This window comes from Siphateles boraxobius, unplaced genomic scaffold (genome assembly GCF_051911475.1).
Source record: "Siphateles boraxobius isolate OS27281-9 unplaced genomic scaffold, OSU_SipBor_1 77, whole genome shotgun sequence".
NCBI classification, from domain to species: Eukaryota; Metazoa; Chordata; class Actinopteri; order Cypriniformes; family Leuciscidae; genus Siphateles; species Siphateles boraxobius.
This window is the reverse complement of record NW_027509205.1, coordinates 16406184-16431887: the sequence shown is the minus strand read 5'-3', so window position 1 is coordinate 16431887 and position 25704 is coordinate 16406184. Positions and strand designations below refer to the sequence as shown.

The following is a 25704-nucleotide window of genomic DNA, read 5'->3' as shown; positions in this document are numbered from 1 at the left end:
TCAAGGACGTAAACAAATGCCAGCGCTGGCTTTAGTAGCCACTTAGTTATGCTATTTCGTGTGTCTATGACAAACGCGTACAAACATTTTCGACCTGAATTTGTAATTATGTACTTATTTTGTGAATGTATTTTCCATGTATACTTTGACGTAATTTTTCGATTTGATCAAGAACGTAAACCAATGCCAACGCTGTTTGTTTGGTAGCCAGTTAGTCCGATGCTATTTTGTGTGTGTAAGACAAACGTGTATAAAGTTCAAAAAATCGTATGTAATCGCAACAGCAAACTTCAGCTGCTGTTATAAGATGTTTTAACGTTCTGTTGGCACTTTAACACAGTTGCCAAATGTACACCTAAAGGAAACGATACACCGAGTAAGTTTTGTGAATAGATAAATGGTTGTTCATTATATCGATAAAACAATAACTTTAAAAAAAAAACAGTATTACTCAGTCATTTATATTCAGTTATAGAAAACCGTATCTCAAAAGCTAACAAGCAGCAGTAGCATTTTCAAGTAACAGAAGAATAAGATATAAGAATAATAATCGAAATTCTTATATAATAATAGTAGAATAGAATAATAATAATACAAAAATGTACCATTCAGAAACGTTTTGTAAGAGCCGTGTTTGGGGAGGTTCTGCTTGACTCTCTTCATTGCCGCTTTCTGGGTCTGATTCTGGCTCAAACTGATACAGCAGTATTGACACCATTATTTACATTCCACCGGAGCACATGCAGCTTTCGGCTGTAAAGGTAATGGGCGTGAAGTTTCCGGACTACGTGCACTACGCAGTTTAGCCAAATACAACACACCGGCCCAACTAACCAATCTGAGCCTATTGTCTGTTTCTGAGGGAGTGTTTCATAGAATCAGGAAGTCAACCGGTCGTTCAAATGACAGCGGCTTACAATAAAGGTGAAATTTTTTTCACGCGTCAATTTTTTTTAGCGTCGAGCTAAAAACTATTCTGAATACATTAGCAATTGCATAGCAACACCCTCACAACCACCTACTGTGACTGCCTGGATCCTCGAGCTGAGAGTATCAACAAGATACTGCAAACATAAAACTGACATTGCTCAATGCATGCCATTGATTGTTTTCACAATGCAAAATTAAAAACAAAATAAAATGTTATTTTTCCCAGACACCTTATTATAGCAGCTTTGATGGTTTGATACAAGTCTGTGTTTTTCACTAGTATAATATATTGAGAGCAATATATAAAGCACACGGTACAATTGTGTAATTGTGACTTTTCTCAAAATTAATACTTCACTTCTTATTTTTGCAACATACTTTCTTATTGTTGACACATTACATCTCACAATTACAACAATATGATTTTGTAGACCAACATAAATTCAGTTTTTATCAGCCACTAGTCACATTTGCAAAAAATAAAGCTGGAATTATGAGATGGTAAAGCTGTAATTCTTTGTATTTTAAGTCATAAATAAGAAATAAATTCACAGATTTCAAGTTGCAGTTGTTGTGAAATGTGAAAATGCAATTATTTTTAACACTAGGGTGAATTTTATTGTATAGGGGAGACAAAAGGGCGCAACAATCGACCACAATTCATTCTTGCAAACTCCATGGCAGCAGGTTTTGCCAAGGCATGCACAACTCCACTAAAAAAAATCAGTTCTGTTTATTTTTTTAAAGGTTTCATTGATAACCATTTAAATGGCTTTAATCAGAATGAATGGATGAATCTCTCCACATGTGCCTTCTTTGTTGTTTTTGTAATTTGAACAACTGCGGCCTAGACTTTTCATTATTGCTATTTTCTCCTTCATTTAACTCTCATTACTCTCAGCACTATGCACTGAACACCAAAGGAAGCAGAGCATGTTTGCCATGGATAGAAAAACATGTCCTGCCTCTTTAAATCCATCAACTCAGCCTATCTGCCTTGTGTTCCCATGGCAACATCTCATTGGGATTGGATATATGGGGCTCTTGTAAACCAGTGTATAATGCATGTGCCTTGTTTTTAATCTTAGCCCTAGTTTATTGATCCTTTTAATGAAACTTAATTATAGTAATCTTTTAATTAAGAGTACCATAGCCCTGTTTACTACAATACCCTTGAGCTATGAATAAATAGATTTGTATATCGTGAGCCCCTTTGTGCTCTTTACAAATAAAGTGGTCAAGTCTGAATCCCTCAAGTACTGTGTCCATGCATTAATTCAAATACATGAATACATCCATATGGACTTGTGCTTTATGGGTTTTGAGAATATAAAAGCATGCTTAAAAAGGGTGTAGTCATATGTCTATGATCTCCATCATTCAGGTAATCACTTACAGATACACCTGAATAGATTCTAATTTTGGTTGGTATTATAATATGAAACATATTATTAAATTAAATATGCTATCCATAATCAATTATGGCTGGTAAAAAAAGACTACATTATTTTAACGTTATTTCAGGCTAATGTAACCAATTAAAAATATTTAACATGTTATATATTTCTTTTTAATTATCACATAATTATATAAAAGATTAAATTATTTCTTCTTAATTAAACTACATTTTCACAATAACCTCTGCCCATTCTGTCTCGTGTCTAAGTCTTTAATGCTCCTGTATGAGTAATGCAGGGATGTTTCTTTGTCCTCGGATAATTACTGTATGACACATGCAGACAAATGAGGGCACACTGGCAGGATCCATTAGTTTTGGTCTCAGTAGTGTTTGTGTGTGGTTAGCGTTTGATAAATTACAGTTCTCTAGCCAGCAGGGTCATTAGAGAAAAACTGTGATGCGCGATCGCCCTCTGTTGGATGAATTAACGTAACTGCTTGTGGATTTGGATGTTTCTTTCCTCACGTTTAACACACCTTGTTTCACTGTGAATAATGTCAGCTAAAATTCGGCCATCGTTTACTCACCCTCGTGTCGTTCAAGACAAGTATAATTTTCTGGAAACAAAAAATAAGCTGCTTTCCTTTTTCCTCCGTAGAACATCATGACCCGGGCCTGTCAAGTTTGAAAAGGTTCAGACAACATATAAAATATAATGAATATACTCCATACGATTAAGCCACTATATTTAAAAACTTCTAAAGATAATTATAGTACTGTGTGAAGTACAGACCAAAATTGTAGTCGTTATTCACATCAAAATCTTGCTTTAGCTACTACAGCTTTCTTTCAGGATCTTCTTCCCCGAATTTCAAACTTGATGCATGATGACGCGTAGCTGATTGACGTCATTAGCGGATTTTCAGACTCGTCAGATAAATGGCTTAATTTAATTTCTTCACACATTTTGCTTACATGAAACCAGTTTTGCACTGTAATATTGTTACATATAGCTAATATATGCAAATTTGGAATTGAGAGTAGATTAATTAGATTCGAATCGTTTGAATAGTTTACACAAGCCTCTCCCCAACGTTCATCCCGGACTGTGCAGTCACTACACGACCAGTCAGTTGGCGGCAAGTTGAATTAAAAGTCCTTTGTACAAATACAAATGCGTGTATGTATGTTTATAAAGTGTAAAGTGTATTTCCAGACTACTTTTTAAATATACATTTAAATGTAAGTTTTATGCACTCTTTCCATGCTTTCTGTGTATTCACTGTTATACGGTAGGGGGCGCTATTACAAAAGAAAAAATAAGCAGAAACAAGTGATAGTGGTGGATAAGGTGGATAAGCAGATATATATATATATATATATATATATATATATATATATATATATATATATATATATATATATATATATATATATATATATATATAAACCTCAATCGTCAACATTAAACAGCATTAAAATCTAAACTGCCTAATGTTACCGAATGAAATGTCAACCTAGAACGATGGGACTGGGCAAGCTTTGGGAGTGTTGATGGACTAGATGTACTCCATCTATGTAGTCTTTCCAAAGACGCTATTTTCTCCGCTTTTAGCTCAAAATATTGCTTTTTTTAGCAATATTTCTTAAGGGGGTTCTTAAGCAGAAGGTCTGTTCTTTTTTTCTTTGAAAGAAAAACTGCATGTTCAGGTGTTCATAGAACAAAATATTCTAGGAGCCAACTTTTGTGGAAATGTTCAAAAATCCTAGCAGTGGCTGGCAACTATTTTCAAAAACGCTGGCGGGGAAAGTTAAATATAAAAAAGTGTGTATTTATTTAGTACACTCGTGAATACACATACATTTAGATAAAAGGATTTTCAATGATTGGATGGACAAGGGAACATTAAATTATAATGTATTATATACATCATAGTAATTTTGTGTAATACAATTGGCATACATTGAAGCTAAATCAAATCTTTCTATTACACGTAATACAGTTAAAAATATTTACATTACTTATAACATTAATGAGAATCACGGGCCCTATAATGTGGATTTTGGGGTCAAATATCTTTGTGAGATTCACGTATGTCAATGGCAGTGAAAGCGCATGCTTGTCAGTAAATTATGACAGAATTTTAATATTTGGCTGAACTATTCCTATAGTGTATACTAGATGAATTAAAGTACTGTAAATGAATGACAAGGAGAGTGAGAAAGAGAGTTTCTCAAAAAAAGTTTATTGTGCCTCTTATTGTTTATATGGCTTTTTATATAACAATTTGTTGAACAAGAACAAAGGACTGACAATACATTAGCCAAGTTGAGAGAACAAGAAAAATATGACAAAGAGTTAATCTCAACATTCCGCTTGCTATACGTGTGGCTGTGGCACAACTCTGAAGGAGAAGAGGTCAGTATGACAGCTCACACACTCTCTGACAGCACCAGCGTGATGACATTCATTTAACAATGTACTACACTACAGCTTATTGAGTGCAGACATCCTCACATTCAACACACAAACACACGTGCACACACACACACACACACACAGCTGAGTTCTGGTCATAGTCGTATTGCTTGACTGAGACTGATACCTTTTAATGTTCAGTGGCACACGACCACCAAATTGCATACTGTGTGTTTTTGGCAATAAAATGGACTAAAATATTAGATAAAATTAGAAAAAGAAAAACCCACCAAATCTATTTCTAAGATAAAGATGAAAGTTCTGCAATGACTGTGTAAGATACACAGACTTATTTCAGTTCATGGTGACACGGCGGGATTTCTATAACCTAACACATAAATATTGCCTTTTTCTAGGCTGTAGCCAGACAGCAAGCGTTTGGTCCTTACAGAGATGCCCTGAGTCTGAATTTCATGTTCTTTCTTTTTTATAGCAAGAGTTCTAAATATATATGTAGTACAACAAGCATGCTTTTCAAGTGTGTGTGTGTGTGTATGTGTGTGTGTGTGTGTGTTAGTACAGGTATGCATTTCATCATGATACATGAGATTCGGAAAATCATCCAGATGCATTTGTGTAGCTATCCTGAATTATCGTCTAGGCCGATTAGGTCAAATTCCGCGATGACACGTGCACCATTGTGCTCGCCGTTTTTTAATTTGACTCGAGTGCTGTATAACTTCAGCCTGAGCGCTCTGAGTGAAGCAGGTCCAGTATGACATCATGCGCATGATGCAGAGACGGTAATGGACATGTGGAAATGGGCTCCCTGACAGGAGTTGAACCCTAAGAGCTGCAAACTTTGGCACAGACACACCATTCAGTTGGCAGCGAATCATATGACGTAATGAAAGCCAATACGCAATGGCATTCCCCTAAAAACACGGATCATTCGACGGGAGAAACCCAGCCACTGAACTGATTATCAATGACATCTAACGCTGAGCCAAAGTGCCCAAGAACCCAACCAAGCAGCTGGATAAAGACTCAGCAGAGGTCTGCCAGTTATAGCAATCCGATTATCTTTCTGTAGGTCTGCCGAGGAAAGCTATCCAAACAAAACATAACTAAGAAAATAGAATACAGGACAAAAAATATATATATGAAGGTATATATAGATATGTATGGGCTTATTCATAAAATGTAAAGAGAACAAACTATCTCAAGGCTTAAAAAGTCAAAATGATATTCGAAAGCATCATCATCAACAACAACACCAACAACAACAACAGAACAAAGGATAAGCATTTTCAGTTTTCATCCTGTATTTTCTTTTGAAAGAACTTGCTTTGAACCCGTTGAAAGTCAGCTGTTAATGGTATACGTCCATTTGGCTTCTCCTTTTCAAAGCAAGCAAACAAGTTTTATAAAAGCGGCAGTCTGAAAAGCCAGTTGTTTTGTCTTTCGCCTTCCCTCTCGTTGGAGAGGTCCTGAGAAGAGGTTTTTTTTATCTGAGTTTCCTCAAATTGACTCACTAATGTCTCTCATCGTTGACCGGGTGGGCTGAGTTAGGAGTGTCTGTACAGGTAAGGCTCTGCGTTTGCCCTGGAACGAGAAAGCTTCCTCATTGAGCTCTTCCTCCATGGCTCTTTCTAGACACATCCACATTGGGTTCCTGGCCGGCCCAGGCCTCTCCGTCACTGTCTGTGCCCCTCTCCTCCTCCCCATCGTCGTCATCGTCGTCCTCCTCCTCCGGTGAAGGCTCGCTGCCGTTCTCTGTGGCCCAGCTGTCGTCTTCGTCCTCCTGCTCTTTCTTCATAGTGAGCAGGGCGGGTGGAGGAGTGGGTGGTTCGGGCTCTGGTTTCTTCTCTGTGGACTCGGTCTGATCCTCGAAGGCCTCTGGGTTTTCCAGCATCTCTCGGATGAGAGGAGGCATGGGGCCTGGGATCTCCATCTTCAGAGTTATGGCCCTTTCTGCTCCTGTTGTACACAAACAGTTCCTGTCAGGATGGTGTCATCTACATAATAGTAAGAAATAAGGTGGCGAGTGCAAAAAGCAGAGAGTAAAAGCCCATTCGAACTGATTTTCACACCATTTTTTTGTCGACAATTTTCATTGATTTACTTTGGACCCCGTAAGGTGCAAAAATGTGCAAAAACTACTTTTTTCCCCACAATGTAAGTTGATTTTAATTATTTGTTCTATGATATTTACATATGCATGACGGTTCAAAAGAAATTAATAAATGTATTCATCAAGGATGCATTCAATTGATAAAAAGTGACAGTAGAGACATTTATAATCCTACAAAAGAATTCTATTGTTTTTTAATTTCTATTCAATGTTCCACTAAATATTAAGCAGCACAACTGTTTTCAACATTGATAATAATAAGACATGTTTCTTTAGTGCTAAATCAGAAAAGAATTTGAACGATAGTTTACATAGTGTACACTATTTTACTTCCATTGTTCCATTCCATGAGAGTAACAATCTGTTACTCTTTTAGCTGTGTATTTGCCATTAAACCATGAGTATTCTGTCATCTGTGTTGTCAAATGAGTTGTATTTTGCATTGAGGCAAGTCAAATCTTGCATTGAAGCATGTCAATGAGCCTGACCAAGTGCATTTTGCGTTTGTTTAAATATGCAAACTTTTCTCAGAGGCTAGTACATATTTGCGTTGCCCTCTGTGTGAACACCATTTGGGTGAAAAACCACGGTCAATATTGTTGGTACTCTTGGTATGAATATGCCGTAAGTTCCCTATTTAATTTAAAAAGCAGCCTTTGATCTAGTAATGCTGTTTTTTGGCTAGTAAACTGACCTTTGGTGCTGATGCCACGTAGATCAGTGATCTTCATCAACATCCGAGGGAACATGTAGGGTTTGTTGGGTCGGCGGCGGCGTGCATAGATCTTCAGAGCCTCCAGTAGGGGCTCCTGAAGACGATCTACACGCTCAGGCTCCTCAAGATCCATTCGGTCTACAGAGAAACAGGTTAATATCAGTATAGTAGTGGCACCATACATTTTTTAGGTGCTTAAAACTGTTTCTGTATACTAACTAAATTTATGTTATAATGAGTACACTTTTTCTGTTGCTTCAACTAGATGGCATCAGTGTTGCAACAAAATTGCATTGTGTAATACCTCCACAAATTAGGCAGATGGCGCTGAGGAGGCCAGTTTCTGTATCATCCATCTCAAGGGGCAGAAGCTGACCAGCAAAGGCAAACACCAGGTCAGTGAGCGGGCCGAAGCCAGCATTATGCATCTGAGTCCGGTTGAGTGTCAGTCCATCTGAAAAGGTCATTGTGTCCTGGTCCGGTGTGTATCGTGTACAGATTCGCAGCATCTACAAGAGACAGACATTTATATATAAATATATGAGGTAAAATATTATGTGAATGTGACATTGTAGATGCATGGTCTGCATCAAGGTGTGTTTCTTTAAGGAGGGCACACATACTAGAATGTCCAAGCAAGCTGATTTAAGGAGGGTGATCTGATCTGCGATGGTGAGGGTGGTGAAGCCCGGAAGGCGTTTGGCAAATTCCACAATTTTAATGATGCACTTGGTTGAAAGCTCACTGAATTTGTCCCATAGGCCCAAGTCCAGCTGAACACGGTGGTCCGAGCTTGAGTTCTGATGAAAAGAAAATGAGAAGATGAGGTTAATATACTGTATTTATGCATGAATATACCATGGAATCAAAACCGACAATTCTTATTTTTTTTCTTATTAGTACTTATGATTTGTTTACCATATTGTTTATCATATACTCATTCTCATGTCATTCCAAAACCATTTGAATCATTCTCCCATGGAACACGAGGTGAAAATTTGAAGAATGTACAAAAAAAAGGTAATTTCCATCTGTTCCTCACACCTTAAAACTATATAGCCCACTTTTAAGATAGTTTTATTGTTCTTTTTTTGTTATTTTGGATCTTGATGGCCCCGGTGTTTATTTACATGAATTATATTGAAAGTCTGTCCAGAAAATCCTTCAGAAAGAATTTCACAGAAAAAGTTTGAAACAAAACATAAGATTGAGTAAATGACTATTTTTATCTTTTGGGTCCACTGTTCCTTTAAATTATGTTTTCAATAAAGGAACATGTTTATCACACTACATCTGACATGGTCAGTTTACACCGCTATAAATAAATTCCACATTCCATTGCTGACAGATTCGCTCATTTTCAGAAAACACTCACTGTGGTATATTTTCCCAGCTGGCAGAGTGAAGGGAAGGTCTCTTGATGTGCTTTGCTCACTTTGTTGACCAGCTCCTCCAGTTCCCCACTCAGCTCGTAGCTCTCTGGCGGAACGACCTCATCCTTCACGTCTTTTTTCTTCTTATTTCGATCATTGCGCACAGCTGAAAGTCACAAAGAGAGGCTTCCTTAATACTTCAATAGTGAGTCAGGTTTACTCACAAACCGCCAAACTATGATCTTTGCACTTGGATGTGCAACCTAGTGAAACTTTACAAAGTTATGTTCCAGAAAAAACATCAGATGATTTAATCGGGTTTATTTCCTCAGAATGTCTAATCAGGCACACTGCAACACATTGCTTAATATATAATTATGGGGAGCAGGATTTTAAATGTGCTAATCAGGTACTCAGCTAAGTGACAAATAAAAATGTATTGTTGGCTGACTAATGAAAACATGTCCAATTTACATTTCACACCAAAATATATACACTATAAACTATTGTGCCTTTCATTACTGAATTGTATTGTTTAATACTGTACAATGACTATTTTAAATAATGTATTTAAATCATAAATTAACTACAACAAAAAACAGCTTGACATACAGTCTTGGTCATAATTATTGGTACCCTTGGTAAATTTGAACAAAGAGGCCTGTGAAAATAAATCTGCATTGTTAATCTATCTAAACTTTCATTAAAAAAAAAAAAATTCACAAAAATCTAACCTTTCCAGCACAACAATTGAAAATGAGGGGGAATCTCAATAAGAAATAAATGTTTTTCTCTAATACACATTGGCCACATTCAAAGGCACCCTTTTATTTAATACTTTTTGCAACCCCCTTTTTGCCAAGATAACAGCTCTGAGTCTTCTCCTATAATGTCTGATGAGTTTGGAGAACACCTGACAAGCGAATAAGAGACCATTCCTCCATAAAGAATCTCTCCAGATCCTTCAAATTCCCAGGTCCATGTTGGTGGTTGTTCTCTCCAGTTCACCCGACTCATTTTCTATTGGGTTCAGGTCACGGGACTGAGATGATGGCCATGGAAGAAGCTTCATTTTATGCTCAGTGACACATTTTGATGTTTGTATTGGATCATTGTCCAGATGGAAGATCCAACCACAACCCATTGTAAGATTTCTAGAAGAGGCCATCAGTTTTTTTGTTTTTGTTTTTTTGTCTGTTGGAATTTGATAGAATCCATGATTCCTTGTATCTGCACTAAATGTCCAGGACCTCCGGCAGAAAAATCGTCCCACAACATTAACAGTCCAGCATTATATTTAACTGTGGGCATGGGGTACTTTTTATCCCTGTGTGCACAAAACCCATCTGGTGGGTTTGCTGCCAAAAAGGGCTTTTTTTGTTTTGTTTCATCTGTCCATAGAATCCAGCCCCCTTTGAAGTTTCTGTCGTGCCTGACAACGGAATATGTTTTTGGATGAGAGCAGAGGATTTTTCTTGAAACCCTCCTAAACAACTTGTGATTAGGTGCTGTTTTATTTATTTATTTATTTATTTATTTATTTATTTATTATAATAATATAATAATTATAATAATAATTATTATTATTATTATTTAGGCTTTCTGACCCCAAGATTGAACTATTTTCTGCAATTCTCTATCTGTGATCCTTGGAGAGTCTTTGGCCACTCAAACTTTCCTCCTCGATGTACATTAAGTCATTACAGACACACTTCCTCTTCCTCTTTCATAATGCCATAATTCCTCTTTAATCAAATTTCTATTTATTGGAACTTATTAATTATCGCCCTGATGGTGGAAATGGGAATTTTCAATTCTTTAGCTATTTTCTTACAGTCACTTTATATTTTGTGAAGCTCAATAATCTTTTTCTGATCATCACAAATATATTCTTTGGATTTACTCATAGTGGTGGATGATTAAGGGAATTTGGCCTTTGTGTTTCCCCATTTAGATTCCTGTGAAACAGAAAGTCATGGCTGTATAATTTCATGTTCCTAGTCACCCTGGTGTGCAAAAAAATATTCCCAAAAGTATATGGGAATATATTTCAGAAATATTTTACTCATAACAATTTCTAGGGGTACCAATAAGTGTGGCCAATGGTTTTTTTTTCTTAAAATTTCATAATGTGATTTTCTCACACTTTAATTTTTTTTTACCTAAATGAAAGGTTAGATTTTTGTGCAATTTTTTAATGAGAGATCAAAAGGATAAAAAACTCAGATTTATTTTATTTTTCTTTGATCATATTTACCAAGCGTGTCAATATATCTGACCACAGCTGTAAAGAACATAAACATAAATACATAATTGCAACAGAAAATGTGATTTCTTGTCATAAAAATGCCACTAAAAATAAGCTCATATATTTACAAAAAATATACTTTCATTGTATAAAATTTATGTAAAATATAATTTACTTTTTTCCATTGATTTTGAGGTGATGTTCTTGACAGGTTTTGTAAGATTCATCTTGTCACCTGTTAGAACAAACTCAGTTTAACTTAGATAGCATTTATCACTTGGGCCCTGTCCCAAACGGCACACTTCATATGCACTTTCGGTCTTGTGGACTTAGAGTGGCTGCCGTGTGTCCGCTAAGTCCATGAGACCTGAGGGTGTCCCATTTGTCACTTTGCGGGCGATATGCGCCCTCGATGCACACTTTTGCCGAGCACGCACTGATGCGAGCTCCGCATCAGACTTCTTCCCGACAGTCAAAGCGGCATTACATCACTAAAGTGCAGACTCAAAGGAAGACCGCGAGTGCTTAGGGTGCCATTTGGGACAGGGCCTTGTTGTGTTATCGCATCTCTCCAGATTAGGATATTAAATCCTAAACGTAATCACTAATACATGGAAAAATTACCTCAGATCAGACACTGTGGGTGTTTTGGTGAGTTTGACCCAAGGGAGAGCAGCCCTGCCAGCCCTAAACCCCCTCCTCTCTTTCTCTCGCACCCCCCCCCCCCTCCCATTCTTTCCTTCCTCTCAGGATATCCAGTAATAGCAAAAGCACAATGTGATCCCAGCCCCTACACACATCCCATACATATAAACGCACACATACATGTCCCAGTGGACACATAGAGGGCCAATGTGCCACTCTCACCGTGACATCATCGTCGTGACCCTGGCAAATGAACAAACACATGCCCCAGACTCGCTCTTTCAACCTCGGGCTATTGTCTTTGTTACAACACAAATCTGTTAGTGCCAAGTAATAAAGTGACTAGAGGAAAGGCTACCAAAGAAATCACACCTACCGTGGATGGATTGATGTGGGTGAAATTGCAGACACGAAACCCATTTGTGAAGTGAACATTCATGTTGAGCTCTAACCTCTACGCTAACCAGCTTTATTGGTTTGTGTTTGAACTTTTATTTCTCTTTTGTGTCTTCAAGTGTCTCGACTGGCCGTTTACAGTCATCTACAGTTTGTTTATGCCAGTGCTCCGGGTCTCAAGTCTCATGACTCTAAATTTGTCTGTGTGTCTCTGGGTTGTATGTCTAGCCTATATCAGTGTGTCCCGTCTATCTCTTGTCCCATCTCTATATTTGTGTTTGTGTATGTGGGTCTTGGCCGAAGACCAATAAGCTCACGTGCTTGGCAGAGCCCTGAACACTCACCTTCCTTGGACATGCCAACTTCGAAGCACTTCTGCAGCCGGCAGTACTGGCAACGGTTGCGTGTGACCTTGTTTATCTGGCAGTTCTTGTCACGGTGGCAGGTGTACACCATGTTCTTCTGAATACTGCGACGGAAGAAACCCTACAACCGACATCCAAGAGAGAGAGAGAGAGTGTTAGTAGGTCATGTGAAGAGTAGGTCAACCACCTTTCCTCTCCTATCATTTCTCTTATACAAGCTGTCAGTATATTGTTCAAAGTTGCTGATCCAGACAGATCTTATGCTATTGACGTAATATTCTTTTGTTATATAAATGGTCAAAAATCTGAAAAGCTGCAAACAGCTTACCATTGGTTTAATGAAACTAACTGGGCCTGTGCACACAGAATGTGTCATTGCTTCCGTTAAATTCTTTATGTATGTAAATATGTGCTTGACGGGGATTTTCTTCAGTGTTTTGGTAAGATAACGTCAAGTTACTAAACTAAAATAGGTCTTAAGAAGCTTTTTTCAACACATAATTTTATTACATTTAAAAGCAATAAGCTGCTTGAAGCCTTAACCATAGTTGTATTTCACCACAGTGGTAATTAGTACAATACATATTGTATCATTTAAATAGTAAAAATTACTATTGCATTTCCTCTCATTGCTTTAATGTACTGTTCACATTACTCATATATTACATCACATTACTGTTCACATTATGCTGATAGTGCATGAACTGTATTCTTTTCAAGTGACATTTTGTGATTTTATAAGCATTTTTGCTCCTTGCACTACAAGTTCCTCTGTCAGTCTTAGTTTCTTGCTGTTGACAGATGCGAAAATACTTTTTTTAGTATTTAAGTATTTTTAATGTGCGAGAGCTGAACCTCCACGCTTCTCTGTATTTTCAACATTTTCGCCAAACATCAAGACAAAGTTTCTAACAGACTAATGAAAAACATGAACATTTGCCAGGCCAAAGGCGACGAGAGTTCTGCTGTTTACCTTGCAACCCTCGCAAGAACTGACACCATAGTGGTACCCAGAAGACTTGTCCTGGCAGACGAAGCAGGGCTTGTAAACACGAGGCGGAGGTGGTGGAGAAGGGGAGCTGGGCACCATCTCCTCCGAACTGGTGCTCTGGGTCTCCACCGCTGAAGAGAGATCAACAGGAGACAAAAGAAAACATCAGATCCTTCGCTTAATCACATCACTTCACACTATTTACACAACACAGGAGGATTTAATGAGAGGGAGATATTAAACGCCACATGGAGAGAAGAAAAGATTCTCCCGTGAACCTTTTAAACCGTATCCGATTTCAAAGACCCATGAGTGCTTTGAAAATCATCATGATTCCTCGCTAAACCTTTTTCATGATGCCCCCGAGCAGAAACGCACAAGGCGCTACCCATCACTGCTTTTTAAATCTGTTATTGTATAAGAAGCATCTGCCAACTAGTTAAAAAGTCAAATCTAGTTAACATGTCTGTAGAATTCATCTCCCTTAAGTTCCGCCCCCCCCAGCCTACCCCGTCCTTAGGGGGTCAGGATTTTAGGGGATTAGGCTGGTGATTGACACTGGAATGAAAAGAAAACACAAACAGTTTAACACTAGCCAACAGATAAGCGGAGCCGATAAGAAAGGTTGCTCATCTCTGTCACATAGCCTGGGGGAAAAACTCCACCCTGCACTTGGGGTCTTGCACGTGGGACGGACTAGTGTCTCATGTCACACTAATTCTGATGTCAAGTCTTACTGAAAGTAATGACTTTGAGATATCACACCAGATCAAACCCTAAAAATAATTTTTCCGCAACAAGAACAAACTTGAACTGAATTGAGCTGAATGATGACACTGTCTTCTGTAGCGCTGCTTTATAGCTGAATCAAATTAGTTTTATAATTGCTTTGAAACAATCTGTATTGTATAAAGTGACTGACTTAACATGACTTTTTTTTACATTTTCACATGCCTAATAGTTTCTTTTAGTGACCCTTGGTCAGTCAAAATCCAACTCCCCAGCCCCCCTTGCCATCTTTTGACACACAAAACCCTATTTTTCTCTTGTTTCCCAGCCTTAAATTCCTCAGTGCAGTCCTGCTAGGTTTTAATAGAGGCCCCTGCTCGTAAGCTAGGCCTATAAAGGTGGTCTCATGGCTGGACTGGAGGCCCTAGCCCGGCTGGCGGGGTCTTTATTAAGACTCAGACACCTCAGGCTGCCATTCACACCACCAGCTGTAGCCTGAGCTAGTAAAAAAAAGGCCCAATCATAAAAATAAAATAAAAAAAAACAGGGAGCCTCTAAACTTCTAACTTTTATTGCCCCACCTTCTTCAGCTACCTTCAATGGAAAGCCTAAACTCAACCAACAACCCCTCCCCTCTCCGTCCCACCACAGGGTTCAGCAAAAACCACCAGCTTGGCTTTTTACAAGAGTTTGGAGACTTCAAAAGAAGAAAAGGGGGCATAAAAAGAGGAATTTGATAGAAAACAGAAAAAGGGACGAGGGTGGAGGGGGTGAACGAGGAGAGGCGAATAGTCCTATTTAAGGTCGAGCTCACATACAGTAGGGCCTTCTGTTCATGGTCATGGTTACAAACAAATCACTTATTCTTCAAGTGAGAATGAGAAATACACAAGCTTTCTGAGTATATGATGTAGTAAAAAAAAAAAGCTAATTGCATTCGAACTAGCAAAGTGCATGACATTTGCTTCCCAACTATTCTGCAATGTCAAGTTACTTATTTGTTACCGCTCAATTTTAATGTTCACAAGAGGAATTTTGCCATAATAAGATCTAACTTAGTTTTGTCATGATTTTGGGAACACTAACTAGCACATTAATATCACAATGAGTGAAAAACTAACGCAAAAAGGCTATCAAAACACAATAGGTCACATTAACGTTATAATTCCTGTATAAACCCCCAACATGTATGCTATCTCAACACATACGTGTTTTGAATACTAAGTATATGCTTTGAAGTAAATGTTGCACAGCAGGATCAATGCTCTCCCCTGAAACTAGTGTGGACTCGTTTGTTTATATAGCAATACTGGCAATATGCTGGTAATGACAAGCCCCTGAAAAGAACCGCAAACTGCATGTGGCGTGAAGGAACGGCTACTGATTGACACCGTCTGAGTAGCTAGGAGTAAAAAAAAGAATGGGAGGGGGATAAAAATCCATCAGGATCTCTCAACAACCCGAGACGGTTCCTGCCGTAAAAACCCCGGTCGCTTTCCCTCCCTCTAACACCTCTTCCCAAATATCAGTCAACACTTCTCCCAGGGTGCACAATGGGATGGGTTCTTGTGTCAGCCCGGAGGCCCTCTCTGCTAAGCTCTCCTCTGTTAGGGAAACAAAGCGCTCTGAAATGAGAGGCCTCCTTATCAGCTCTCCAGCCAGGGACTTGATTTGCATCACAATGCGAAGGCAGAGGGCGGATGGCTGCTGATGGAGGGACAGGTAGAGGCCGACTGCAGTTATCAGTAGATGCTGTTCATTTCCTGCCTGGTATTGTGTTTCTGTCCTGAACTGGTCTTTATGTATCCTCTGTACATAGGTATTCCAGGTGGACCTTCCTATGCTAATCCCAGTGTCAACCTAGACAAAGTGCCCCTGTGGTAGCAAAACAGCCATATCTACAAGCAGACACACATAATATATGCCAAACACACACACACACACACACACAATGATCCTATGCTGGCAAAATATGTACATATACACGAAACATTTAAATATTTATATCAATTATCATTTATTTTATTACTAAAAGTATACATTTAACATAAAATATTTTTAAAATAACTTGCATTTAAAATATTTAGTAAATAATAATAAGCAAATAATATAAATAATAACATTTTATATTTATAAGAAAACCTTTTAACTCTTAAATTAATAAAGTAAAATAAAAATATTAAGAAAAATATTATCAATAACATCTATTGTTAGGTACACTGAAGAAAATCAGAAATTGACAGTCAACTTCACAAACAATTACAAAAGAAACAGCAAATAACACTAAATTAAATGTGAAATTTTAAGGTAGAAAAACTTCAAACTTGGTTACACTTTATTTTAAGGTAACAGTCTAGGATAATGCTTCCTGTAACCCAAATACAGTTATGCCTATATTTGTGTGTATTCAACACACAAAGTATATGGTGCAAACAGATGGGTTTCTCTACTGTATACTGTGGTGTCATTTTTTAATATCAGAAAGAAGGAAGGAAGAGAGGGTGTATATATTTGCAGGTTATCATATTGTACTTACTCAAATAAGTACTGAGTATTATCAATTAACAACATGTACTTACTACAAAGTTATGTTTATGGTTAGGGTTTGGTTTAGGGTTAGTTACATCTAATTATGGGCAATTAAGATCTAGTGGGTAAGGTTCAATACCCACAATGACGGGCAGATGCACATGCATACAAACTATAATTTCAACATTTTCTTGTTGCCCAAAAAAAAAAAAGAGTAGTCTAGGTTCAAATCCATTTCCTAAAAAAAAGACTTTGGTAACAATAAACAACTTAGGTTGGCCACATGGGTAACAGGAAGCGAGCTGTGACCTTGAGTTTCTTTATTTTGGTTCAGTCTAGAAGTCCAATAACAAGTATACAAAAAGCACAAAATAACAAGTGTCAGCCTCATGTGTTTTAAGTGTTGCAACACTACTTTTAGCTGAGCCGCATATGACGCATTGGCTGCGGAACAACTATTCTTTCACAATAGAAGAGCAGATTTTGTGTACGTGACTGAGGGTGTGATTGAATCTTCAGTGGAGCACTGTTCCCAAATCTAGTCTTGGCATGTGAGCGTGTGTGTGTTCAGTTCTGCATGGGCGCCCGTCCAACGAGTGTCTCTAAAGACTCCCATTTGATTTGCAAATATAGTTCTCTGCGTCTCAATTCCTCTTAAGTATTTCAGCGTGTTGGGCGTGTATTTGCGTGTCGCTCGCTTTGCATTTCTCAGAACATAATCCTGCTTCCCTCCACTGAAAGCTCCATGATTTTGCTTCGCCTCAAATTACAACCCCATACCGCAGAGTTGGGTGGACAGACTGCTTTGTTGTGCGTGCAGCCAGTGCGGCAGACGGGCCACAGATTGGCCAGGTTTTTTGGAGCGGTGTGATTGATAGACTGACTGGCAGGGCCCCCTCTCTGCGAGCGGTGCCTGATGGGCAAGGACACACAGTCCACCTGGCTGCCAACTTCATGATGAGGGGAACCGACTATGGCTCTATCTCTGCTTCTGTGTCTCATTGCCCACGGCTTCCTGCCATCACCCAGATCCTCCTCACATGCTGTTGTCATCGTACCACCTTATACTACACAACCCCATTTCCTTCCTCTCTACAGCATCACTGTTTCTTTCCGCTGGATGTATTCTCACTGATTGCAGACTTTATCTTACTGCAAGCTGTTTTTCGACATTTCTAAATTCACATATTGCAGTGAGATCTTTTATTTTTGTTGATTTATTGAGATAAACAGCCATTTAAACAGAATTGAATTCCAGATCCTATTTTGCCATTTACTTGGCAAATTGACTTTAAGTCCAATAATAATAATAATAATTTGGCTAATGGAATATGTTTTTGAACAAACAAAAAACTCGAAACTTTTTATAATTTAAAAAAAAATTAAATTAAATTAAAATAAGTGCTGAGAGGAACAATCGTTCAAACAAAGATTTGAACAATTTCCAGATAATATTTTGTCAATTACTTGGTAAATGGCAAAATGATACATTTACAAACTAAACTAAGCTGACAATTATTTTCATGTAAATAAAAGACAAAAAAAGAAATAAAAAGGAAGACACTTTGATGTACTGAGAGAAACAATCATTTAAATGATTTCCAGATATTATTATTCCATTTACATAGCAAACGTACAAAAAACAACAAAGCTAATTGCACCAAATAACACCAAAAAAATCCATACTCTCCCTAATCGACAAAATAAGAATTAAAAGTCTGACCGGAGCTAATAAGCTGACAATTATTTTAATGTAAATAAAAGACAATTTATTTGTACAGAGAGAAACAATCATTCAAACAAAGATTTGAACATTTTCCAGATTCCTAAAATGTATGCTAATGGCAAAAATATTATTTTTGAACACCAAAAAATCCATACCCTCGCATATCGACGAAATAAAAAATAAAATTCTGACCAATGCCAATAATAAATAATTGTTTTCATATAAATTAAATTGAAAAAAAAGTTTATTCGGGGTTTACCTACCTCGTAAAATTACTTAGGGAGGGCAGTTTAAAAAAAGGTCGTCTCTGCAAGACAGATGCAGTACAACATATGTGTTAGTTATGGAGCTGAGAGGTGTGTGTGTGTGTGCTTTTATTAAAGGTGCTGAGCAGTAGCAGTTGCTGTCAACAGCTGTCTGTGAGCTCATTACCTGATCTCCCCCCTCTTCTCCTCCCCTTTTTCTTCTTTTTACCTCTATCCTTCCCTCTCATATGCTTCATCCCAGGCCTGTAAAATAGGAGTAGTCCTCCTTTTTTCCTGTTGCAGTAAGGCCCTTTCTGAAAGGAAGCCCTGTGATAAAACTGGGCTGATATCCAAGAGATGGCTCAGAGGGAAATACAGAAAAAGAGAGACAGAAAGATTTACATGGACCCCAGACTGGACAAGGCTGGAGGAATTTACATCCTCATGTCATAACCAGCACACAGGCATGAATACATACATGAAGACATATGCATGCAGTTAACATTCTCAGTCATTGAGTCGGCCAGGATTAGGTATTCTATAGGCCAGCGCCATCACACAGGGTGAGCAAAAGGGCAGCAGGTATGAGCAGCCTTCTTTCCTGGGATGGTTCACTCAAAAATTAACAGTCTGTCATCATTTACTCACCATCACGTTATTCAGAACAGGTATGACTGGAATAAATTTTTATTTATTTTTTATTTATTTTGCCAGTCAATGGGGTCATTGATTTTTAGGTGAATTGTCCCTTTAAACTTAAACTATATGCAGTCAATGCTGACTTCTTACATGGCAGCATCTCATAGATCCCATTTAAGACATGTCTGGATGAAGTCTGGATGAAGGTGAGCCAGCATTTGGCCTGAATGACCCCTGAATGAGTGGCGCTCACACATCAATGGACTCAGAGAATCAATCGCCCACACTTGAGTCCTTCCTGGATTACAGGCAATCAGACACCCTTTTAACTATGGCTTACACAGATAGTGGTCTCTCTATTATACCAAATATGTCTTTTTTTCTGGTCTGGTAACCAGAAGGTTGCTGGTTTAAGCCTCACAAACTCCATTGATCTTCTACTTGGATCCATCATGCCCTTGAGCAAGTAATTTAACCTTGGGTTGCTCCAGGGGCTTGTCTCTATAAAAATGTAATTTGCAATATGTAAGCTGCTCTAGATAAAAGCGTCCACTTAAAGACTAATTAATTAAAAATAAAAAGTTTCAATTAGAATCAAAAAGGTTTTTATAGCCCAAAGCCATAGGGAATCCTCCATAAAGACCTTTTTAATTCCCTAGTTCTTTAGGAAGCCATCTATTCTGTGTGTGGTGTTTTTTTTTTTTTTTTCAAAGAAACTAGAACCTACTAGAAATTGTTTTAATCTCTAAAGAACCATACAGCCAAAATAGTGCTGGAAAAGAACAAATGAAGAGTTTATTGACTAACTCCAAACACAGCCCATTTAGTAAACCATTTGAGCGACTTTTGTCCTATTCCTCTAGTAGGACTCCATCCAAACAGACAGTGAGGGGTAATCACCGAACAAAGACCGGAATGAAGGCCTGATTCAGAGGAGACAGATTTCTGGTACAGACATCCAAATTTGCAACTCCACTGAATCTCCAGAACCCCTACCAGGCTTCATCTGTGCTGTCAACCCCTGAGTGAGAGTGTCTCCTCTAATTCCTCTCCACTCCGATGGCTGGATGCATCCTCCATGGACACAGCCATTGATCAAGCCAACAGGCAGCGAGACAGCCTCATCTAACCAATATCTTTGATCTTCTGGTCCTTGAAGACTTCCTCTCACCATCTGTCTGTGCTCACCTGCTTTAAGACAGGCAACTTAGCTTGAGTCACAGCCTGAGGTGTCTCTCGGCTCAGAACTGGGGCAAAGGAGCTCCTTGTTTGGCTCTTATTGCTTCCTTCCCCAAACAATAGAAACCACAAAAGTAGAAGCGGACAAATTACAAAGACTGCCACCATAATCCTGCAAAATTAAGTTTTGGAGTAAACTGCAGAAGTTTTGGACTTGCTTGGGTTTCAACAAATTGACCTGATGCCTAGTTAGCAAGCAACTTGTGTAGTAATTGCATAGGCTCAATGCTAAACTTTGCTTTGCATAAGGAGTGGGCCCAACAGAGTTGTGGCTTCCTGCTGCCTAAATTATTTGCGGCTGATGCTCATAGTAGCTGAGAGTTTTTTGTATATAAATACGGGTTCTTTCACTATCAGTCCAACAACCTGGCACACTTCTGTTCTTTTTAAGGGCGAGTCTGTGAGAAACTTCTGCTTTGACTATAGGGGAAATTACAATATGATGTGTGCTTACGTGAGTGGAATTTTTCACTTTAGTGTGGCAGCACGCCTTCTGTGACTGCCCAAGATGTCAGGGTGTGGATGGGCACACTTCGTGGAAACTGGCAATTGCGAAGTTTCAGAGCAATAGTGCATGCGGTTTGATGTCCTCTCGAAACCCCGGAGAGCAACAGACAGATCTCACCCGTAATCGTGAAGGAAGTCACCTTGAGAAACAAATCTAAACCACAATGCTCTTTTTATTTAGAGCCAACACAGCTTTTCTAAATGGAGCGTAGATCAGCCGAGCCGTAGACATCATCCACCAGACAGACGGTGTCGTCTCTGCTCATACTAAACACTGCGCTGAATCTTCAGACAGCAGATGATCGTTTAAAAAGATGGATGTGTGGGGGTAAAGTACAGATGGTCTGCCCTAACAAGCATCCTGGAGCTCTTGTATCCATTTATCTTTTATGGCTGATTTAGGAGGGCCTTTCACCTTCATCTGCATGTACACATAAAAAAAATAAAAATAAAAAAGTAAAATACATGAATGTGTCTTTATATTATTTTACATGTCTTTAAATTTATATTCAAAGGTGGTGAATTGGTAATTCAAGCGGCGCTTTGATGGCAGTAGAGATGGTGCTTTGAAGCGGATGATTTTAAAAGGGAAACTTCTCTCAGAGAGTTTTACCCTACTGACAGTTTCAGCATGCTAAACCACAGTACCTAAAAATCTCAGAGGTGTCTTAAATCCACTTTAAAGCATTGCAGATAGAAATACCAAAGCAAAAACAAAAAGACTAGATTAACTCAGTTAGTGAATGACTAGCTGACCAGCCTTGCCCATCCCTAGACCCATCGTACAATAGGATGTTTTTTTGTGAGAAGAGCTACAAGAGTACATGAGATCACTGATAATATCAGTCTGAAAGTACTGATATCACTTTGTAGGCTTGACAACAATGTGCAGATTTTCCAAGTATCAAAAAGCATCGAGATAACATTGAACAATGAAACAAGACTCAATACCAGAATCAATGTCTCATGAGAAGCATCACCTTATCAACAGTGCTGCTAGACCCTCAACCTGATTCTCATTTTAGATAAAACCAATGATTAACTGACGGGGAGATTCTACGGCCACCTCTGCAGAAGAATGTGGGGGGGGGGGGGGGGGGGGGTGTTGAGATATATTTTCGGCTAACATTTTCACATAACAGTGAGCCCTAGTAACGACGGAGCCAAGCCGTCAGTCAACAACACACTGGTAACAGAACTTCCCTCCTCACACTGAGCTCACACATGGTTTCAGACTGACAAAGATCCTGCCAACGCCTCGCCCCCAGAGAGAAACTGCCAACCAGGCACTGGAGCACTCAGTAAACATCCACTAAATCATTGGACAAAAGGGAGGTGATGTCCAAACTATGACAGCCATTGAGCCTCACCCAGAGTTTTCAATCCCATGATGCCTGGCCTTGTTTGTGTCTCTCAGAGACCCATGAAAGTGAAGAGGAAAGATTGGCTAATTAGCAATGCTTCCTGAATAGAACATGGGACAAATTTGGACTGTGCAATGGCGTGGCTTGACCGTCGAAGTAGTCCTGAAATCTACAACAAGGTGTTGAACTCACCCTAATTGTTTGAACCAAACAGAACCATGAGCTTGTTTTGGATCTATCAATTACACTGTCTCAACATTTCACACAAGGTCTAAAATTCACCCATCCCTCAAGCAGCCCAAAACAGTCATTGTTGCTGTTCTACGAGGCGGATCTCTCTTATTTACAGTTCCTTGACCCTGCTGGGATATTATAAACTGCCCTTACAGCAGCAAATGGATTCCAGCGGCACACTGTGGAATCTCAGCGGCCACGTCAGGCCTCCTCTCTTGGGTTTGCCTTCAACTCGCTCTTAGACAGGGATCAACGGACATCCACACACAGCTACTGCACCACCTTTAAAATCATCAAAAACACACCGAAACACCTTATGCATAATGCATGGGTGCAGACATACAAGATATAAGCACAAAATGACAGCACAGATACTGTGGGTCTTATGAGATTCGACATTTGAAAACTCACGTTGTGCAGTGGATATGTAATTGTGAATGCTCATTTCCTCTATGTAGATCACCTTTGTTGTCATCTAACACTCACTAATCATTTAATAACACTGTAATATTTGGCAAAAATAAAATTTTTATAATGTACACTATAAAGAGGTGATTTTCACTTGTAGCATTTAAAAATGAATGATTTTAGTGTTATATTTTAAATTTATTTAGACAAAATATGTTATCGGTTATTGGCCATAACATGAAAATAATTATAGGCTAATCAGTCAGAATTTTTATATCAGTACATCCTTAGTTTACACATTTACAAGCCACACTAAATATCCTGTACAGAATTGTGTAAGCGTGAATATTTTTAGAGTTTATTAGGACATCACACAGAAAAACACCACTGAGGGCTAAAACACATCAGAAGTGATATTCCTTAGCCCAAAAGCTAGAAGGGACACTTGCTTATGGGCTAAAACGTCCTAGCAATAGAGTGCATGATTGTATAACACAAGTTAACAAGTAAAAGCATTATTCATGGCTTGTTGAGTACTAACAGAGTATCTCTCTATTGTTGGACTGGGAGGCAATCAGTGTGAACCCCTCACAGCCACCACTTTTTCCTATTTCCTCCAACACACACGCTGAGAGAGACACACACCCACAAGCATCGAATCAATCAAGGATCATTTTTTATTCTCCTGCCTCGTCGGGTGCTCTAATCTTTTAATTGAATCTTTTTGTAATTATAACGAAATAATTGAGCTCTTCCATTAATACAAAAAATGAGAGAGGGCTACATGTGACAGCGGACACAGGAAGCCCTCATTTCCCTGTCTTTCATGCACAGCTCTGTTTCAGAGAGCTTATCAGACTCTGATGTGGACAGCACACTTTGCAGAAAACAATGGTGTGTGTGTGTATGAGCCCGAGTGATCAGGACAGGAAGACAATCCTGAATTCTAGTCCTCATTTTAACGCAGTAAAATCTCAAAAGTGTAGTAAATTAAACTTCCCAAAAGTCTAACAAAATGGTGAAATGTTAGTGTTGCACATCATTTGCAACCTCTTAGCAAATAAAAAAGGGAAATCAAGAGCAGACGTGATGCTATCTTTCTTAGGTATAGATTACTAAATCACCTGTGTACTTCCCTTTTTGTAACATATGGCACAATACATTCAAAGATTGCGTAATAAAAAAGCTCTTTCAGCTCTCTTTCCTTTCAGGGATGGAACAACAGCAGCTCACATAGTCACGTGAGCCGACATTGGCCCGTGCAAACCCTCTCCATAACCCCTGACATTGAATTTTTTTAAAAAACTGCAAAGGTCTTGAACTGCTGCACATAAAAACAGGAAAGACTGGACACACTGACAGTAGCCTGAGATTATCTTGCTTTTCACCTCTAACATGCAGCAGGGGTTTTGTGAATCGTGCAGGGCAATGCACGTGCAGACCCTACATTGTCATCATGGTTTACTGTGTGGTTCAAGTTTCCTGGAAGCCATTACCAAACAAAAGACTGGCACATTTCAATCACTTTGTTGTGAAAATAAAAGCAAAACATCTAAATGCAATACACACATGTACAATTAGCATATCAAACACATAAGAATATCCGTGTATGTTCAAAGTAAGATGTCTTTGAAAACATTTGAAGTCTCCTATACTCACTAAGGCTTCATTTATCTGATTAAACATACAGTAAAAAAGACTGGAAAATAGTATTTCAATTTCAAATAACTTTTCTATTTTAAGATATTTTAAAATGTCATATCTCCAAGAACTCCAGTCTTTAGTGTCACATGATCCTTCATTAATTTGAATATGCTGATTTGGTGCTTTAGTGTCACATGATCCTTCAATAATTTGAATTTGCTGATTTGGTGCTCAAAAAATATTTCTTGTTATTATTAATGTTGAAAATAGCTGTGCTGCTTCATATCTTTTTCACGATTATTTGATGAATAGAAAGTTCAAAAGACCAGAGTTTATTTGAAATAGAACTCAAATAAAGTTTTTACTGTCACTTTTGATTGATTTAATGCCTTCTTGCTGAATAAAAAACATTATTGAACAGTATTGTAGTCACATAACCAGCACAATCCAGAATGTTTATAGAGTTTATGAAGTCTAAAGTCAAGAAAAGGCGATTACTTGTGGGCTAAAATTCAACAAAATGTAAAAACAAAAAGTAAAAAAAATTTTTTTTAAGTGGCAGTTGCAGAAACATTTTTTTTTGTCAGAAGTAAACGTTCTTCTGAGAGATTACTAGGTAAAAAGTGCAAAAAAGTGCAAAAATCTCCCAAAAAAAATTAAGTCTTAGAGAAGATTACCCAAAATGCATTGCAGCTGGCCTGTAATACTGAACTAAAACATTGATTAATCTGGTCAAAGAGGACAATGAAAGGCAGCTACTGAGTGTATCCTGTGGTCGGATAAACTAGTCTTGTTTACAGAGGTTACTGGGCATGGTGGCTTGTA

At 38.4% G+C, this 25704-nt stretch overlaps 1 protein-coding gene and 1 long non-coding RNA gene across 5 annotated transcripts in view; both read right to left on the bottom strand.

Annotated features, from left to right (window-relative positions):
- The window catches only part of LOC143725715 (uncharacterized), a 42651-nt gene extending 39440 nt beyond the window's left edge, over nt 1–3211 (bottom strand). The window contains exons 1-2 of the long non-coding RNA XR_013198312.1: nt 3123–3211; nt 2917–3004 (exon numbers count right to left, since the gene is read on the bottom strand). This is a non-coding gene — a long non-coding RNA (uncharacterized LOC143725715). The remainder of the gene's footprint in view (nt 1–2916; nt 3005–3122) is intronic.
- A 1343-nt stretch (nt 3212–4554) lies between these two features.
- rarga (retinoic acid receptor gamma a) overlaps nt 4555–25704 on the bottom strand; it is a 52243-nt gene continuing 31093 nt past the window's right edge. For 2 of the 4 annotated variants that reach the window (XM_077218087.1, XM_077218088.1), the window contains 8 exons: nt 13598–13746; nt 12604–12745; nt 11394–11453; nt 8973–9136; nt 8221–8397; nt 7902–8106; nt 7577–7735; nt 4555–6728 (listed from right to left, as the gene is read on the bottom strand). In XM_077218087.1, coding sequence (XP_077074202.1) covers nt 6373–6728; nt 7577–7735; nt 7902–8106; nt 8221–8397; nt 8973–9136; nt 11394–11453; nt 12604–12745; nt 13598–13746 — 1412 coding nt within the window. In that variant the 3' untranslated portion in view covers nt 4555–6372. The remainder of the gene's footprint in view (nt 6729–7576; nt 7736–7901; nt 8107–8220; nt 8398–8972; nt 9137–11393; nt 11454–12603; nt 12746–13597; nt 13747–25704) is intronic. The other 2 variants (XM_077218089.1, XM_077218090.1) reach the window with 1 other exon arrangement.